At 44.4% G+C, this 15,553-nt stretch overlaps 1 protein-coding gene across 1 annotated transcript in view; it reads right to left on the bottom strand.

Annotated features, from left to right (window-relative positions):
* Positions 1-3,420: 3,420 nt before the first annotated feature.
* The window catches only part of LOC129745874 (uncharacterized), a 32,358-nt gene continuing 20,225 nt past the window's right edge, over positions 3,421-15,553 (bottom strand). The window contains exons 2-7 of the mRNA XM_055739244.1: positions 12,020-12,216; positions 11,273-11,960; positions 11,048-11,211; positions 9,354-10,984; positions 9,183-9,291; positions 3,421-4,306 (exon numbers count right to left, since the gene is read on the bottom strand). Coding sequence (XP_055595219.1) covers positions 3,698-4,306; positions 9,183-9,291; positions 9,354-10,984; positions 11,048-11,211; positions 11,273-11,960; positions 12,020-12,193 — 3,375 coding nt within the window. The 5' untranslated portion in view covers positions 12,194-12,216 and the 3' untranslated portion in view covers positions 3,421-3,697. The remainder of the gene's footprint in view (positions 4,307-9,182; positions 9,292-9,353; positions 10,985-11,047; positions 11,212-11,272; positions 11,961-12,019; positions 12,217-15,553) is intronic.

Raw genomic sequence — 15,553 nt, forward strand, 5'->3', positions numbered from 1 at the left:
TGCACTATGAAATAAATACGTTTCGTTTTAAATCGTTTTAAGATTAAGTGTTTGGCGTTTGTAAAAGTTAATTTTAGTTTATAGTACGTGTTAAATGTGAGTAATTTATTACCAGATGATGATGAAGTCAACTGAACAAACGTCTCTGAGCCGCACATGACAAATATCAAAAGCAACGCGATCTGGGGCGCGGTAAAACCCTGAAATGGACTCATGTGTGTGTGGGAAAGGTTGAATATCCTGAAATATCCCTTTTCTCAGATGGTCCCTGTTCAAAAGTTGATAATTAATAGCACCAAAATAAAAAGCAGATAAAAAGGCAATGATGGACGTACATGGGAATACATTCACAGAAAACCAGCAAACTAAAAAATCGACCAAACATGAGGAGACTGTACATAATATCTTACAAGATAATCCAGCCCAAGATCCCATGTACGGGGGAAAGTGGAGGGCCATCATCATCATCATCATCATCACATATCTTGGATCACAGGTGCAATGGTAACGATAAAATTTCATAGTCTCCCTTGTGCATAGGCTTCTCCTGCCTGGATTATGCCGAACTGCCATGGCCCAAAGAGTATCGGCAGTAGCGTCAATATAAGTAACAAAAGCAAGTGTAGGCATCGAACAATGCAAGGTGGACGCATAGGCTCAAGTGACGACTTTCAGACTGGGTAAATCGGAAGTATGAAAAGGTCTATACTTCTGCCTGACGTAGCTTCTTTCGGGTCATGAGTGCTATAGCCAATACCTTAATCGGTTTAAACTTATCAACTCAGTTTATTGCTCGGAATATACTGTACGGAGGTATCTACAGATACAGAGGAATCGGCAAAACTTCAATCTTTGTCTGCCCCAGGTTAATGTCAAGGCGTAGACAACTTCTAACCTTGAACATTCGAGGCGTACTATAATCGAGGAAATCTCGCAGCCCATTTGAAATCTGCTGATACGAATCAGGAGAGAAGACGAACGGAGAGAGAAGGAATTTTTTTTTTGTTTCGATTATAGTCGTTTTACCATCTTTATGGCATTCGCGACTTTATCAACGTTACAGTTGGCGGATTGTTATTGAAAAACTTATCCGGTACAACTGTGTTCGATGTTTACTCTTGGGCTCGAACTCGCGGACATCGGCTCAGGAGACAACGGACTTGCCAACTGAGCTGTATCACAAGCCCAGAGAAGGAAATAGTCAATCTAATTTAACAAGTTAATGGAAGGTCTTGGGAGGTCGTATGACACCACGTGATCTTAGGTCGCGGTAAAAGCATAATCCGGACTTATGTGTGTGGTGAGGCTTAAAAGGTATAGAGAGAGGAAGTAAAGAAACTATCCAAGGTGTACCACTTTATTTTATTTTTATAGTATTCCGTCTCACGACATAACTTAACGAACATTATTCCTCAAATTCACTCGGTCCATGGCAACCGTTCTTCAATTTCCCGCCAGATTCGCCAGATCACACTTCACTTGGGCTAATCATCTCGCTCGTTGCGCCCCTGCTCGTCTCGTTACTACAGGACTTGTAGCGAACACCTGTTTTGCGGACAGTCGTCTGGCATTCTCGCAACATGTTCTGCCCAGCGTATCCGGCCAGCCTTCACCACCTTCTGGATACAGGGTTCGCCGTAGAGTCACGCGAGCTCGTGGTTCATCCTTCGTCTCCACACTCCGTACTCCTGCACGCCGCAAAAGATGGTTCTTAACACTCGTCGCTCGTACTCCAAGGGTACGAAGATCCCCCTCGAGCAATATCCATGTCTCGTGCCCGTAGAAAACAATCGTTCTAGTAACCGTCATGTACAGGTTACATACACTTCGTGCGAGGGCTGAGTCTCCTCGACCGCAGTTGCTTGTAAACTCTATAGTAGGTGCGACTTCTGCTGAGAATTCGCCGCCGGATCTCACGGTTGGTGTCATTGTCTGCGGTCACTAGTGAGGTGAGATAGACAAAATCTTCGACTATCTCCAGCTCGTCGCCGTCGATCGTGACCTTGTTATTGCCGGACAAGCGGGTTCGGTCTGTCTCGGATCCGCAGGCCAGCATGTACTTCATATTGGACGTATTAATCATCAACCCAATCCTTCCTGCTTCGCGTTTCAGTTTGCGGTAGATCAGTCTGATCAGCTTCCCGGAAAAGACGTTCTCGTCCATGATTTTCCATAGCTTGTTACGGTCGATCGTGTCGTATGCGGCTTTGAAGTCGATGAATAGATGGTGCGTAGGGACTTGGTGTTCACGGCATTTTTGGAGGATTTGCCGTAATGTGAATATCCGTCGTAGACCGTCTCTCCGTGAAGCCGGCCTGATGACTTCTCCCGCATATGTTAGGCAGCGGTGTAGGATTCGGGACAACACTTTGTAGGCGGCATTGAGGACAGTGATCGCTCGGTAGTTCCCACAGTCCAATTTGTCGTCCTTCTGTAGAATGTAGACGGGGCATATTACCCCCTCCTTCCTTTCCTCCGGTAGCTGTTCTGTGTCCCAGATGCGGACCATCAACCGATGTAGGCAATCGGCCAACTTGTCCGGGCCCATTTTGATGAGTTCAGTTGTGATGCCATCCTTCCCAGCTGGTGAATTAACTCCACTCATCGTTGGGAGTGGCTCCACCTCGTCATTGGCTACGCCGGCGATGTACCTTTCCCCACCGTCTTGATCTCCTGCATGTGCGACGTTCAGGCATCATCGAAGTACTGCTACAGGTTTGTACCACTACATGTTTGATCACAGGGCTTCGCCACATTGCCCGGCATGCTGTGACACGGACGAGATATCCGAACATGTGGTTTTGTGCAAGATTTCTCTAAGATCTGACCAGATAGCTCCGCCATGTGTGCGCTTTCGGAGGCCTGGACCATTACGTGGAATCGGCGCTAGTCCTGAGAATCATCAGACATCTGTATCCACTGAATGGTCAATTTTAGCGAAGGTCAATAGATAAAGCTTTCTCAATAGACTCGCCAGGTTGTTACCAGGACGGCTTATGGATAGGCTACAAGCCGTAGATTTCCATCCCTTTATGAAGGTAGCAGAGGAGTGTATCCAATTGGCAGTACATGTCAAAGTTTTGCAAATACGTAATATAATTTTGTTGCATGAGCGTAGCACTTGTTTTTTCTTTCATTATTTTTTTTTTTTTTTATTTACATAGTATTCCGTCTCACGACATAACTTGACGAACATAATTCCTAAAATTCACTCGGTCCATGGCAACCGTTCTCCAATTTCTCGGGCACCCCACGTTCGCCAGATCACGCTCCACTTGGTCTAACCACCTCGCTCGTTGCGCCCCCGCTCGTCTTGTTTTTTTTCTTTCATTAAAGTGTGTTGATTCTACATTTTATGATGTTTCGAAGAGTTCAATGTACCATGATTTATTTTTTCATATTATTTATTTCCTATATCTCTATAATTTAAAATACGTCTACTCAAAATTCAAATTCAATGAAAATAAAATCTTGCCGCATTTGTTAATATCGTATTAAAATTGTTTTTGAAATTTCGCACCTTCCGTTGAAACTTTCGACTACCAGTTAAAAAAAGATAACAATTCGGTTAAAAATAACTTTAAGATTATATCACAAGTTATAGAGAATATTCTGAACAGTTTTCTGAACCTACTAAAATGGACCTAGCTAGTGAATAAATATGGATTCCACGTAGGGCTACCGTTTTTCTACCTATTCACAACTTTGTCTCATGTCGCACCATCCCACTAGTTTTGGTTCCGTACATCCGCAGTCGCATTGGCCGGCCATTGTGCGCCGCATGACCGGAACTTCCAGCAGCAGCCAGAGCAGCACTATCAACCCCATTGATCAGATCCAGGCTGTGCACCTGCTTTACGGTTCCGCCTCCGTCGACGGGTATCATGTTGCTCCGATAGCCATTGGCAGCACCCGTCATCATGTGCGGAAGATTCTGTGGTGTGGCGTTCAAAGTTTGTCGAGAAGCCACCATGGGGGCACCACCATTCGGTAGCAGCGTCGAACTTGGCGATATGCTCTGAGCGTAGTTCATGGCCACCGAGTGTTTGTTGAGATTGTTCATCCGCTGGGCGGCTGCAACGGCTGCTCCAAGATTGGCACTGGGTGTGGAATTTTTAAGCCGCTGTTGCGAGTTGCTGGAGATTATCGAATGTCGTTCCGACTCGTTATCGTCGCCGCTGTCCACGTCCCCATCACTGCTGTTGGTGCTAGCGATGAAGTGTTCGTTCTTGATGGCCTTCCGACCCTTGTTGCGCCGGTAGTATTTGAACTCCCGTGGCAGAGTGTACGAACGAGGCAGTGAAACCTGGAAATAGAGATTGAGGTTGTCATTATTTGTGTGAAAAATGTCTACGAAACTAGGGCGAAAACATGAGAAGAGTGATGGTAGTAATCGTTACGTAAAAGCGAGAATCATCAAGTACGGTGTCCTCGATTTGGCTTTGGACAGCTTACATGACCACTAAACTAAAAGGCTCATTTTGAATGTTTGATTGAAAAATGAACTTGGTAGAAATGTAGATCCCACCCGGAGACTGCCCGGAAACATTACTTCGAATAGGAGGTCAATCTTCGCTCTTCGTAATGACTGGAGGCACGCTTGCGGCTTCTTTTACGCTACGACTTAGATGATAGCCGGTAATAACGTCCCATACCGCTCCAAATGGTTCGCTTGGCGTCGACATCATCTCTACTCCGAGGATATTCCCCGACAGTGAAATTCTCCTTTCCTAATAAATTCACTGCGGAGAAAGTAATGTCTTATCTCTGAAGCTTCACTGATAGCAAACGAACCTATTCGGATACTCCCCGGTGATTAACACCTATGCAACTGACAGGTTCATCAGTTACTACTAAGTTTCCGAATAGTGTACTGGAATATAGGCGGAGCACACGAAAGCAGTATTAGAAGAGCGAGCCTTCGTGCAGACTGGCGGCGAAGCGGAGTTTGTCGGAAACGGCAAGAGGAAAAGATGGTCTCCATGGCCATAATTAGGTAACCGATAAAGCCAATTTGGCCGCGATATTGCTTACAGGAACAAGAGGTGGTGTCGGCTAGAGAGAAAGACTTCGTGATAACCAAAGTCAACGGGATGTTCGTCTATAGCTGCTACGTCCCCCTCTCAAGGTGGTCTCTGGAGAGGTTCGGCGTCAAGATGGACAAAATCGTTGAAGGTCTCACGTTGTTATCGGTCGTGACTTCAACGCGTAAATGGGGTAGTCGCCTTACAAACTCCAGGGGCCAAATCTTACTGGAGGCCCTGGCACGGCTGAACGTAGACCTGGGGAATGTAGGCGATACAAAGGCCCACCACAGGAAGAGATCAAATCCATCATTGACGTCACTTTCTGTAGTCCGAACTGGACGAGTGACTGGTGAGCGAATCGTTCATCGATAGCGATCACTTTGCGATCCGTTGTTACCGTGTGGACACAAGACAGGTAGAACAGGTAAGACAACAGGAGCACGTCTTTGGAAGACAAAACAATTCTACCAGAACGTCTTCGTTGAAGTGTTAAAATGAGGGTGGAACTTGAAAAATCTGACGAGGTTACTCACACGCGCATGTGACGCTGCAATGACGAGGAAAGCCAAGCAGAAAGACACTCGGCAACCCGTGGACGACGGAAATCGCGGACCTGCATACTATCTGCCTACGTTCTAGGCGACATATGCAGAGAGCGGGGACCCAGTCAGCGAGAGAGGAGTGAAGAGTGCCCTACACAAGTGCGAGGTCTGCCCTCTGCAAAAGACACGTTTCAGGCAACTCTGCGAAGACGCCAACGACAATCTCTGGGGCGACGCCTACAGGATTGTCATGGCCAAAACGCGGAGCGAGGGTGTGCCGCAGGAAACGTGCCCAAACAAACTGCGCGAAATTGTCAAGTCGAGGGTCCCATATGACTGAGATACGCGTGAGGAGGAGCAGATTTCGCTGGAGGAACTGTGGGACATTGCTAAGTTCCTCCAGTTGAACAAATCTCCGGGTACGGATGGCATTCCTAATGTACCAGTGAAGGTCGCGCTCATAGAACACCTTGAAATGTTCCGGTCATCACTGCAACAGTATGTGGATGAGATAGTCTTCCCAGATGTATGGGAACGAAAGCGATTGGTGCTCCTGACAAAACCGGGAAAGCCATCAGCATATAACCCATCAGTATATCGCCCGATATGTCTCCTGGATACAGCTGGAAAGGTGCGGGAGAAGGTGGTCCAGGGCAGGATACAGCTCTACACCGATTGCGCAAACGGCCTATTCGATAAACAGTTTGGTTTTCGGAAAGGCCACAGCACGGTGGATGCCATTCGACTAGTCATCGAAGAGGCAGACAAAGCCAGGCTGAAAAACAAGAGAGAAGACCGGTTTTGCGCAGTGGTCACCCTTGACGTGAAGAACGCCATCAACAGCGTCAGTTGTACAGCGATTGCGTCGTCGCTCATTAGTATGAGTATTCCGGCATGTATCTGTAGGATGGTGGAGTGTTACTTCCGTAATTGCCAACTACAGTATGTATGACCAGTGAGGGACTGGAAACAGTGAGTGTCTCGGCAGGGGTTCCACAAGGATCGATACTTGGCCCGGTATTGTGGAACATCGTTTACGACGAAGTGCTGAGACTGTGTCTCCCCACGGGAGTGAGACTTGTGGGATTCGCCGATGACATGGTACTCCTGGTCCATCAACCGAGGAGGTCCAGCTACACGCCACAGTAGCGATCGAGAAGGTGGACAGTTGGATGCGCTCCAAGAGCTTGCGTCTGGCTCACCACAAGACCAAGATGGTGCTGATCACCAACCTAATTTCAGCACAATCAGGGACGATTGCAGCTTGATCGTGCGCAATCGAATCCAAGCGTGCGATCAAGTGGGGGTGATGATCGACGATCGGCTGATTTTTACGGCCCACGTCGATTACGCCTGCAAAGAGCGGGAATGGCTACAGCAGCCCTTTCGTGGGCATGTCGAACAACTTACTGATCTTCTGCAGCAAGAGTAGGGTCCTAGCGAGCGTGACCTCGTCCATTTTGTGATACGGAGCGGCAGCCTTGAGTAGGCATTGTAACCTGCAAAAGCTCTGCAGTGTGCAGCTGCTGATGAACCTGCGAGTAATCAGCGCATACCGAACGATGTCCTCAGTAGCTGCTGATGTTGTGGCGGGGGTCGTGCCCATATCGGTCTTGCTGAAGGAAGATATTTTCTGCTACGAGCACAGGCACATGCCCGATGTGCAGAAACATGCCAAAAAGGCCTCGATGTCCAGCTGGCAGCACCAGTGGGACATCTCGGAACGCGCCCGGTGGACCCATCGCTTGATCCCTAACGTCGGACTTTGTATGGATCGGAGACATGGAGAGGTGGTTTTCTGCATGACACAGTTCTTGACTGGTCACAGGTGTTTCATGCATACCATCACCAGTTTTGACACGTGGCCTCGCCATTCTGCCCAACCTGCGGTGACACAATCGAGACACCGGAGCACGTAGTGTTCAATTGTCCGAGGTTTGAAGGGGTACGCTTGCCGCCTGTGGACCAAACACGACAGCCGACAACATCATGCGGAGCATGTGTGTGGATGCTAATACTTAGCACGTGGTCAGCGATGGGTTCACCCGGATCATGACTGCCCTGCAGAGGAGTTGGTGTCGGGGAGCATCTGAGTAGTGTGCGTCCAGACCTGGCAAATAAGACTCTACCTTCTGCCTAAGCCGAGCTGCCTGGTACGTCGCGCGTTTGTGTGTAGAATACCTCCAAGTACCGTCGCAGAGTATCCGAGTCGAATGCGCCCTCTGCGACGGAGGCTGTGGGGATAAGACAAGACCTTCTCCGCAGTCGAACTCGTAGGGGTGAGTGTATTCACGTCGCGGAATACTCTCGGGTTGAGTGGTCTCACATCGCCGTCGGATGAACTAATCTAATCGGGTAGGATGACATCACCGTCGGGATTCATCTAAGTCGCAAGCATAAAAGACCCGTACGTGTGCTGTGACAGGCGCAAGTCCATGATAAGCTGCTCTCGATTCGGAACACGGTGCGCAAAAAGCCTAGGGTTGCTAGCCAGAAGGAAGGAGGAAGACTGGACCACGGAGTAGAATGCCCTTTCGGCGGGAGGCATTCGAGTAGAGTGCGTTCGATACTAGCAGTAAAGCATACAAAGATAAGACTTTACCTTCTTCGTATGCCGAGCTGTTAGGTACTTCGCGAACGTTGTGTAGGATACCTCCCCCGCCGCGGAGTATCTGAGTAGACCGCGCTCCCTATGACGGAAGCTGCGGGGATAAGACTTTACCTTCTTCGCAGTCGAACTCGTAGGGGGAAGAGTATTTACGCCGCGAAGTTCTCTCGGGTAGGGTGACTTCACGTCGTCGGCTGGTAAGGCACTCGAGTCGGTGTAGGATGACGTCTTCGCCGGGAATCATCCGAGAAGTTTCGTAAAGCCCCGGACGTGTGCTGTGACAAGCACGTGTCCAGGATAAGCTGCTCTCGGTTTGGCACACGGACGGGCAAAGAGGAGAAAGCCTCGATCCAAACCAAGCGGAGCCAAGATCTCGAGAGGTCATTGGTCTCTTGCAGTGGTGGAGCGCACGATATTCGTTCACACCATACACCATGCGAGCCTCGAATTACGAGTAAAGGCCGGACCTCGAGTCCTCAGAGGAGTGGTCCTTAGTCTTGAATCGTTACAAGAGGCAGGGTATATATGCTGGAGTTTTGACTTGAAACTGAGTTAGCCGATGAGCGCTTAAGCGCGGACTTGGATTCCCATCTCGGGTTCAGCCTTCGATGCAGGTCCGGATGGGAATTATGACCAGAGGCTCCAGACGGACTTTATGGCGTAGGGGTACTTAGTATCATGAGTCGACCAATTGCACCCATGGACCCAGAGAACCCATGGAATGCAATCCGTAAAAAGGATTTACCACCTGGGTGATCAACTAATAAAAAAGACGAGCAGGGGCGCAACGAGCAAGATGGTTAGACCAGGTGGAGCGTGATCTGGCAAATGTGGGATTTTCGAGAAATTGGTGAACGGTTGCCATGAACCGAGTAAATTCGAGGAATTATGTTCATCAAGTTATTTCGTGAGACGGAATACTACGAAAATAAATAAATAAAAATTACATTCAAGGTATTCTGACAACCAGACAAAATTATAACGTTAAAATACAATTCTACTCACCTGACTGTCAATGTCCGAAGGCGCCCGATGATCATTACCATCATCTACCGCGTCCAGGTTTTCATCACCGCTGCTCACAACCGAATGGTTGCGCTCCACGTCATGAAGTCTAGAGATGGAATTTAGAAAGTTACAAATCTAGTTCGTTATGATAGTCCCTCGTGAACCAACCTCAAGTTTGCGGCTTCCCGCGCCACCCAGTCGTAGTAGATTCTCGAGTTCTCGAGATAGTGGGGCGCCAGCAGGATTTCCGGCGTTTTCGCTCGCTGCATCTGTCGTTTGGTGTTGTTGAGGTTATTGATAGGAATCGGAGGCGCCGCATGGATCGGTTGCTGCGGCAAAGTTTTCTTAGTGGTGCTACAGTTGCTGTTATTCTTGCCGCTACTGCTTCCCGTATTGGTCCCACTGTTGCTGTTTTGATTGGTTATTGTGGGCGTGGCCCTACTGTCTAGTTTGCTTCTTGGAGGTGGAACAACATTGTATGGGAATGGTAGATTTTCCGCTCCGTTGTTTTCCATACTGCTGTACGTTCCCGAGACTTGGCGTGGATGGTTTGCATCCATGTAAAGTCTGTTGTGGTTGTCGTAGAGAATTGCGCGATTGGATGCAGCTACGTCCGTTGTACGAGGACTTATCGATGGAGGTCGGTGGGTGTTGCTCGCTGCAGCATCGGCATATAGACTTACAAAGTTTCCTCGATAATTCTCCGCGAATGGATTTCTTGGCACATTGTTTGGCAACATTTTGGCACGTGGATGAACTTGTCGGGTTAGCGAGTTACTTTCGGTTGCCGAAATTTGTGAAGAGATCGGAGACATGTTCCGGTTGTTTGGAGGAGCATGTTGTGCTTCAACGTTTCTCGTGCTCACTAGAGCCGAAATGTTTATCCCGTTAAGTCCAAAACTATTGTAGATGGGATCGTAGTTGGAATTAAATTTATTCAGGTTGTTAACATCGTCTAAATTGGCTGCCAGTAGCAGATTAAGGTCGTTGAATGATTTTTCAACTACCATCTCTGCCATATCTGGACTCGATGCTCGCCATTCCATTGGATCGATGTCTATGTGTTTCTTAACCCTTGGGATAGGTTGTCTTGGAAGAGTTGCTTTGGCATCATCTCCAGAGCTCAGAGTTCCTGTTCCTGGTCCAACCAATTTGCCCTGCTTGATTTCTTCTTCAATTATCTTCAGCTCTGCTAACTGTTTCTGTTTCTTTTCCTGCAGCTTCTGTTGGATGTTGACCCGTGATCCAACGCTACTGTTTTCGTTCTCGCTTGATCCTCCGGTGTGTGATCTTGGCAATGGTCTCCGCCAAAATGGAATGGCCATCGGTCCGATTGGAGAATCCTGCTCTATCGAACTGTTTGCTTGAATGGCTAAGTTAGGTGGCGGTACAAATGTAGTAGGTTTTTTCTTTTTGCGTTTGGTAGCCGCATTTACAGGGTTCGAAAAGCGACAATTGAACACACCTGGAATGGCATGTGGATACTTCGTGTTAGGATTACATCCCCCAATAGACTTGGCCGCCTCTAAATGATCAGTAGCTTCTTGGCAACGGCAAATCTCGTGTCCACATTTAGCTACTCCATCACCGCAAGGAGCACGTCCCCCTGCCTCGTAACCCAGTCGTCGAACATGGAAATATTGATAGTAGACGATCATGAAGAAAAGACCAATAGCGAAACTGCAGAGCACCGAAATCGGAATAGTATACCATCCTTCTGGACGATTGTGCCAAATGCCAACCATCCAGAGACACACCAGTAAACAATTTTCCATAAACATCACCACGTAAAATGTGAGCTGGAATAGAAAAATTGCTTTTGAGATATCTCTCTTGAATGTTAAGAGCAATTCCATATTTACCATTTTTTGTCGATGTTTTACTTCCTGCAGGTTGATGTAAGCAAAAATGTACACGAACGCTATCAATCCTCCGAGCAACGCTTTCTTCAGTCGAGAAATCCGCTCTCCATGAAAAACATTTTTGGGCGAGATGAGCCACAGAAACATGGAAAACCAATGTAGAACTGAAAAATGGCGAATGATGAATACTCGAATCAAACTTGAAAACGACAAATACAAATTTACCTATCACAAGAAACACCCAATGACTGTAGACGGAGGCGTAAACCGTTAGGGAAATAACGCGTGATATCACAGTTCCCAATCTCCAGAAAAACTGGAAGATAACTCCGAGCCAGGTCAGCACCAATCGATGAACGTTCTGGAGCCGTACATTTTTACTGAAACTTGCCAAAGCCCAGCACACGCTGAACAGCGAAAGGGCTGCAGAAACTACGTTCAGATCCCGAAAAGTTTTCTGCTGCTGCTCTGCGAGGCTGGACTGTTGAACCAAAGCCGTATTGGAGAGATGATGCCCACTGGCCAGCGCTTTCAACTTCAGAGCGTTCAAATGATTCTCATTCTGAAGATTCACCAGAACATACAGTTGAAGTAGCAGCATTGGTGCAGCTTCACAGAAAGCATGAACCAGCCGCAGCATACAAAGATCCCGCACTTCGTGCTTCACGTGTCGAAGATCAACCGGAACGAACAGTTTGGCATAACGCCACAGAACCCCAAACTGAACTGCGTGCAGAGCCAACACTGCATAGCGACTGTACGTGGCGGTTTTAGACGGTTCTTCAACGGGAATTTTCTTTTTCTTCTTTTCTAAACTGTTTTCCTGGTGTCCCGTTGTGCCTTCGTTGGGTGGCCCTGTTGTTGCCACTGTCCTCAATTTCCTTTTATTTAGATACCATCGGATGGAAACGATCTTAAAGAAGAAAAAAATTTAAAATTTGAAAAGAAATGTTTAAGAACTTTTCAACCAACCTGGGACATAATCAGCGAGAAGCTAACGATCACAATGACTGCCACGAAGTAGGAATATTTCTGTCGCTCGTACAGCGCATAGCCGAGAACCACGTCGAAGACCACATCGCAGAAGTAGCCGGCCAGCGAGATCACATTGAACAGGACATCACAGAGCGGCAGGAATTCGGCCATTATGTTGGTGTTCGCGTGGGTTTCTGGAAAAAATGGGATGGGTTACAAAGTTGGAAAGTTGATGACGGTATTGGTATAAGCACAGAGATATATGATTGAAATTATCGAAAAAATAGGTTTACGTTATTTCAATTAAATTGAAAAGAAGCGAAGTAGGGCTGAAGTCAAATCAATAAATTTTGAAATGAAGTACATTGTTATACGCATGAATATTACGATGATTTCAGCGGTGCTTGGTTCATAATTTTTTCATCTTTAATCACTTTTTGAGAGTACAAGTCTTGATTATTATTTTTTTCCTTTCAGATCTGATTTTGCAGAATAATATTCCTTTGGTAACATTTTTTCAGTTGGGGCTGGTGTTAGCATTTGTAAGATGCTAGCCATCCTCGAAAGTTGTACGCTCAAAGTTAAGAAAAATCTCTTCGAGGAAACATCTAGTTTCATTGAGACCCTGTGTGTGTTTGTGTTCGTTATAACATCAGTTTTGCATTAAAAAAAATTTGAGCTATAGTTACCTAGCTGAAAAAGTTTTTTTTTTAATGCAAAAGTCAACAGAAATTTCCTTTAGAGAATTTATAAATTGACACGAAAATCATTAAATTAAATAAAAAAAATTCAATTGTAAACGTTACTTAAAAATTCTACAGAAAATCATGGGCGAGTTTTGAACCAAAACAAAGCTTTAGACCCCAGGGTTTGAGAAATTCGAAAATTATCCCAAACCGACTCAGTTTAATGTCATATTAACTTGAATTCGAACTCCAAATTTTGATTCTTGTTGATTTTTATTTTTTTATCGTAAAAGTATAAAATTCCGACATGTCTGAATTTTTTATTTTAATATTTCACAAGAATTTTTGCGAGGGAATTTTATTTTGTTTTTTTAAATCAGGCAATCACTTTTAAATCTTAGTTTTACTTCTTAATCTTAATGGAGAATTGCAATTTTCAGGCAGCCAAGGCATAGTGAATGGAGCTCAAGTCTTTCGTACTTATGGTCACAATTTTGAGAGATTTTATCCATACACAGTAAACGAAAATTACCGAGTTCGGTAATTTTTTTACCGAAATCCTAACATGTGTAAATCGTTAAACTGTTCGGTAATTTTTTCGGTTAAAAATAAACGAACATCGGTAAATCGATTCTTCATTTACCGATGTTCGTTTATTTTTTACCGAAAAATTTACCGAACAGTTTAACGATTTACACATGTTAGGATTTCGGTAAAAAAATTACCGAACTCGGTAATTTTCGTTTACTGTGTATGTGTTAGGAGTTCTCTGGAGTTTTGGATAGAAAATATTGAAATGAAATACCTACCTGGATTATTCCAGGTTTATTGAGAAAATTGTCTTAATTCCTGCATTCTTGATTCTTACAAACTCGATCTAAATTCAAAATTTATGTTTGAAATTTGGCCTAAAAAAACTCCAATATTATCCATTTTTAACGATATACAAAAAAATATGGAATATCCTGCGATTTTGAAAGAGGAAGATTACATGTTTCTTTATCAGCAAATCTATCCTACACAAAAAGCAATTTCTGTTTTTTTTGCTCGTTAGTGATTTTGTTTCGTTGTCCACGATTAACTCAACTCAGCCGTCTTGAGAACTAGAGAGCTGAAATTTGGCATGAGTGCGTATCAGGATTAGGAATGATGAAAAATGTTTTTAGATTTACGAGATGACCCCTTTCCAAGGGGTCGTTCATATAAGGCAAATGCTGTTTTAGTGATATTGACAATGTTATACATAGGATTGAGATGAACACTTGAACATGGGTGTTTTGAAGGATTGTATCAAAAAAGCCCGAAAACATTTACTCAGAATGATTTTCCTCAGAATAACAAATACCCGAAATCAAACCCGAGTGTGAACCATTCCCCAGAATTTTTTTTCCCAGAATGCTCCATTTATCAGATTTTTGTTCCCAGATGTTTTTTTCCTAGAATGGACCATTTCTCAGAATTCTCTCTCCCCAGAATGAAACATTTCCTAGAATGCCACAAAATCTAGATTTTTCTGCAGTTTTGTTTTCCATTCTAGTTTAATCTTTGTACTTGTTACTTACAATTGTTAAAAAATATCCAACTCAATTTATTTTTCAACCAGTATTGTATTTTGTTGAAGGTTTGAGGTACTTTGATTTTACGTAAGCACACTAGCCTTTTAAAAATCATTTTAGAAGCCGACTCCTCACACCTGCACAGTAGTTCAAAGCCCCCAAAAGCTGGAAAAAGTCAAATTTTCATGTCAGCGACAGCCACAATTTTTATGTAGGATTCGAATCTTCACTTTTTAAGGAACATTTTCATGTATTCAGATATTTTCTAGGACCTTTTAACCATCTTCAACGAACGGCAACTCAAACGAAAAAAATATGATTTATTTGTCTTAACACCAAACAATCAGAATATAGAATCAGAAAAATCTATATCGAAGCGATCCATTTAAATCTGTTTATTTTTCGGAAGCCAAAATAAAGCTTACGCTGCCGATCGCCACCTTAAATTATATACCGTTAGATAGGTGAAAGCCTCAACAAAAACATATCTTAAAATCAGCTGCTGTTTTTGCTATATTTTGAATACGATAGCTTTGAGTGAAACGCTGTTGTATTAAAAAATAAAAAATCAAGTATCGAAAAAACAGATGTGTATGCAAATTATCCATAAAACATCTGTTTTAATATTCATGCAACAAACCTAGGGGAATCTCGGAGTCCATAATTTAATTGAACAAAAATCTATTATATAAAATTCTCTTGTAACGGTGTTTGTAGTACTACTCCTCCGGAATGACCCAAACGATTCAAATGAAATTATTTTTAGAATATCTCTCCAAGGTCGAGGCGTCGCGAGTAAACGTCGCGAGAGAATAGTAACCATGGCATAGCATACTGATTATTGGGAACATTTGGGCGCGTATTTTTCAACCAAGCTTTTTTTCAATGCACTTGGTGGCGCTATGAAGCCTAGATGTGATTTTTTTTCTTGATTCCTAGCTCATTTGTATAGCACTTATTAATGAATGACGCCTAAATGTGACCCAGATTGATATTTTGCCGTTCAAATAAAAGCCATATGAAATGATTTTAAAATTAAAACTATTTTGATTTCGTGTTAATTGAAGCAGCAATTGTTGTCTGAAACATATGAATTTAGTACTGATGCATATGAAATGATGGTATGACTCTTTGCGAACGTTTGAAAAAAAAAAAAAAAGGAAAATGGGAAGATGTAGACACATACAATTGTATAATTAAATACGCCTAGAGTTAGTTTTGATTCATATCGATAACACAATCCGATGAAAATGAATAGACACATGAACTGAACCAAAAGCCTGTCCTTT

This window comes from Uranotaenia lowii, chromosome 2, assembly GCF_029784155.1.
Source record: "Uranotaenia lowii strain MFRU-FL chromosome 2, ASM2978415v1, whole genome shotgun sequence".
Classification (NCBI taxonomy): Eukaryota; Metazoa; Arthropoda; class Insecta; order Diptera; family Culicidae; genus Uranotaenia; species Uranotaenia lowii.